Source organism: Branchiostoma belcheri, unplaced genomic scaffold, assembly GCF_001625305.1.
Source record: "Branchiostoma belcheri isolate BF01 breed outbred unplaced genomic scaffold, Haploidv18h27 scaffold117, whole genome shotgun sequence".
Lineage (NCBI taxonomy): Eukaryota > Metazoa > Chordata > Leptocardii > Amphioxiformes > Branchiostomatidae > Branchiostoma > Branchiostoma belcheri.
This window is the reverse complement of record NW_017802569.1, coordinates 585,997-589,315: the sequence shown is the minus strand read 5'-3', so window position 1 is coordinate 589,315 and position 3,319 is coordinate 585,997. Positions and strand designations below refer to the sequence as shown.

Here is a 3,319-nt window from a genome sequence, read left to right as displayed (position 1 = left end):
TTTCTATACACACACATATATATATATATATATATATATATATAATTTTCAGTTCACATTTTAGTAATGTAGCGATCGGAAAATTATCACAAGGCTCATAACGGTCGTAGCCCAAGGTGGGGTGGTGTTATGGCCGTGGTGCTTGGCGGGTTACGGCCAGCCGCAACCGCTATCGGCGGTGTTGACATGCCGGCGGGACCGGAATGGGGTGACCGCTGACCGCGTTGAACAGTGACCGCTATAGACACGATTTTTAATGCTTACGTCAATGGGAAAAATTCAAGGGACCGGCAAAAACTGACCGCTATGGCCGAGTGACCACTATACAAAGGTGACCGCTAGTACAGGTTTGACTGTAGCTTAATTCTTAAGTTATATTTTCGTTTTTAGCAAGATTTATTAATGTTCTCCCCAAAAACACCCCTATGCTGGTTGAAAGACAGGATAGAGGTCCAAATCACAGCATAGGGGGTCCAAATCACATACTAGTAGGGGCCTCTATGCTCAAAAGGCCTGGCGAAAACACGCACTAATGTACCTGTGGTGATGCAGGTAATATTCAGAAAAAAGTACTTTAAGCCCTGTCCTTCCATACTCCAGGTCAGGCCAAGAGGAGGAAGAGAATGCAGGAGGAGAGTCAGGAGAAACAGAAGCAGAAGGAGGAGAAGGAGAAGGAGGAGGCTGCCACCGCCACGCCTGACTACGCCGCCGGGCTGCTCGCGGCCGCTGCCACGGCACAGAAGAACGCCGTTCCCGTCACCACGATAGAAGTGACTGCACCCTCCTACGCACCCAGCACAGCCCTGAGAACTAACACACCGGGGACTGCACCCGCCACACAGACTAGTGCTACAGCAGGTAAGGCCACACCAATTTAATTTATTCGTTCTCTGATTCGCCTCTTCATTTTTTTCTGATTTGAAAAATAAAAATTCTGAGTCAACTTAAAAATGCTCATATGAAATTGCCCCCCAATAGTTGAGTGAAGTCGTTTTCTTCCTACTCTCGTGTCCCTAATAAACATACCCCCCGGAATAAACATACCCCCTGGACAAATCTTCAAAGTCTAATAAACATACCCTCCGGAATAAACGTACCCCCCCGGAAAATGCCCAAATTGACAGGTGAACTGTGTGTCCATGATACTAAAATGTGCTCTTTATTTCAATACCAATATATGAGCAAATCTTTCACTGTTACATTTAATTAGTGAGTATACATCACTTTAATTAATGAGTATATATATTGTACTTGTTTTGGGGAAATACAAAATCCGTAGGAGAAGCTATTGCATTTTACACTTCTGAAATGCACTTTGCTAAGCCTTCTCCTGCAACTTGAGTTGAAAATCTGACTAACTCAGTAAGAGATAGAAAATCAAGCCCAATTAAGTACAAATATAGGGGTTTAATGAGTATATCTACAACAAAATCCATTTCAACATAATAATTATTTGGTATGGTAACGTTACATTGTCTAGTCTGGTCAAAGTCTGGATTCTGAAGAAGAAAAACTTCTGAAGAAAAAAACTTTTGAAGAAAAAAAATATTATTCAGCATAAAATTTTGATTGGTTTCCATCTCATTGTTTTTTTAAAAATCGATAATGTGATTGTATCAATTTTAAACGCCCTAAAATTAGCTAAATCGGCGCTTTTACGGTGATTGCGCAATATGGGTGCCCTATGACCTTTGACTTTTTACGGGTCATGCTGCTCAGGCGCTAGGCGCCCTCCCCACGTCGGCCGTCCGTCTTGTGGGCAAATTTCTACTTTTTTTAGGGGTTTCGGGACCTAAAAACTAACACCAGAGGGAAAATAAACCACATACGTTTTTTTCATGGTAAATATCGCTAAAATGGACCAGGCATTTTTCTGCCGCGTTGCCGATTTTGACAAGGACTTGCGGCCGCCGTGTGCTAAATACGTCGATTAGCTACTCGCCTTCCCCTTCGGTTTTGTGGGCAAATTTTTGCTTTTTCAGACGTTTTGGGACTTAAAAGTGGACAGCAGGCGAAAAATAAATAATATACATTATATTCATGGGAAATGCCGCTATCATGGACCAAATATTTATCTGTAACGCGTACGTGTTGCCGAATTTTGCGGCCGCCGGCCACTTGCTGATGGTGCGGTACGTACGGCCAATTTTTTTCCCAAAAATTAATAAACGTACCGTCCCTAATAAGAATGTACCGGGTGGACGTTCGGGCCGAAAAAAATAAACGTACCGGTACGTTTAATCGGGACATCAGAGTACTGTTCTTGTGTACATACTAGTACTACATGTGGCTAAAGAAAAGAAAGCAAATCAAGCAACAAACTTTCAACTCCAAACAAATTTCTATCGACTGCAAAATCATTTAATCTAAGCTCAGCTTTCGGCGATTTCTTCTCACTCTCTCTGCCAGTCGAATCACTTCCACCTTTTGGAATGAGTTTGGCGTCCGTCTTTCCGCTTTCGCCATCGTTTCTCCGCAATCGCCACGTTACTAGTAGTTGTTGTTGTTAGTCGAAAAGTGGAAGAGAACGACATCGCCATGTTTTTGTTCTTTGGTGAACACTTGCTTCGCGCGACCGACATACGCCACAGCGAATTCCAACCACGTAAATAAGTTATTTTGTACCAAGATGCTGTCTATTTAGTTAACAGCAAAATAATTGTTCGTCAGTTGCCAGTTACTTTCCGTTTTTGGTCGTTTTTGAACATGAAAACTTAGCGAAAACTCTCCTTTGTTTACGGCTTGGGTTTCTCCCCGCGTGGCATGTCTGCCTCTACCATTATGCCAATGTGGTAGTCAACAGAAAATTTTTCCTTTCAGACTTATATCTTTTCTAAAATATCCACTACAGTGTTAAATTTACATCTAAAATTAATTGTAGTAATGTATTTCAAATGTTTTCATAATGTAATTACGTCATTTGACGCTAATGAAGTTAAATAAAACTCGGTGTATCTACCTCCATAACAGTGGAGTCTTCCGATGACCCCAATTGACCTCCCTCTGCAGCTAACATGCGCCATCTTGGAAAAATACGAAACGCATTTTCGAACCAAATTTCTTTAATTATGCCCATGAAAAACGGAAGCTATGCACATATCTACGCATTTCAAGGAATCGAGAAACCAAATATGGATATTCTTAATTTTTTTGGTAAAGATAATTTGCCGTAATTTTCGCCGAGCGGCCGAGTCCATTGAAAGCTCCATGCGGCACGCACGGCACTGGTGTTGGGGAAAACGCAGATATCAAAGACACCCGCGACCGCAGAAACTTCGTGTCAAAAGTCAGTTTTCCTTTATTTCATACACACACATAT

General features: G+C 41.9%; 1 protein-coding gene across 1 annotated transcript in view; it reads left to right on the top strand.

The window, feature by feature from the left end:
- Positions 1-3,319, top strand: part of LOC109462481 (negative elongation factor A-like) — an 11,356-nt gene that overhangs the window by 3,376 nt on the left and 4,661 nt on the right. The window contains exon 3 of the mRNA XM_019759040.1: positions 601-858. Coding sequence (XP_019614599.1) covers positions 601-858 — 258 coding nt within the window. The remainder of the gene's footprint in view (positions 1-600; positions 859-3,319) is intronic.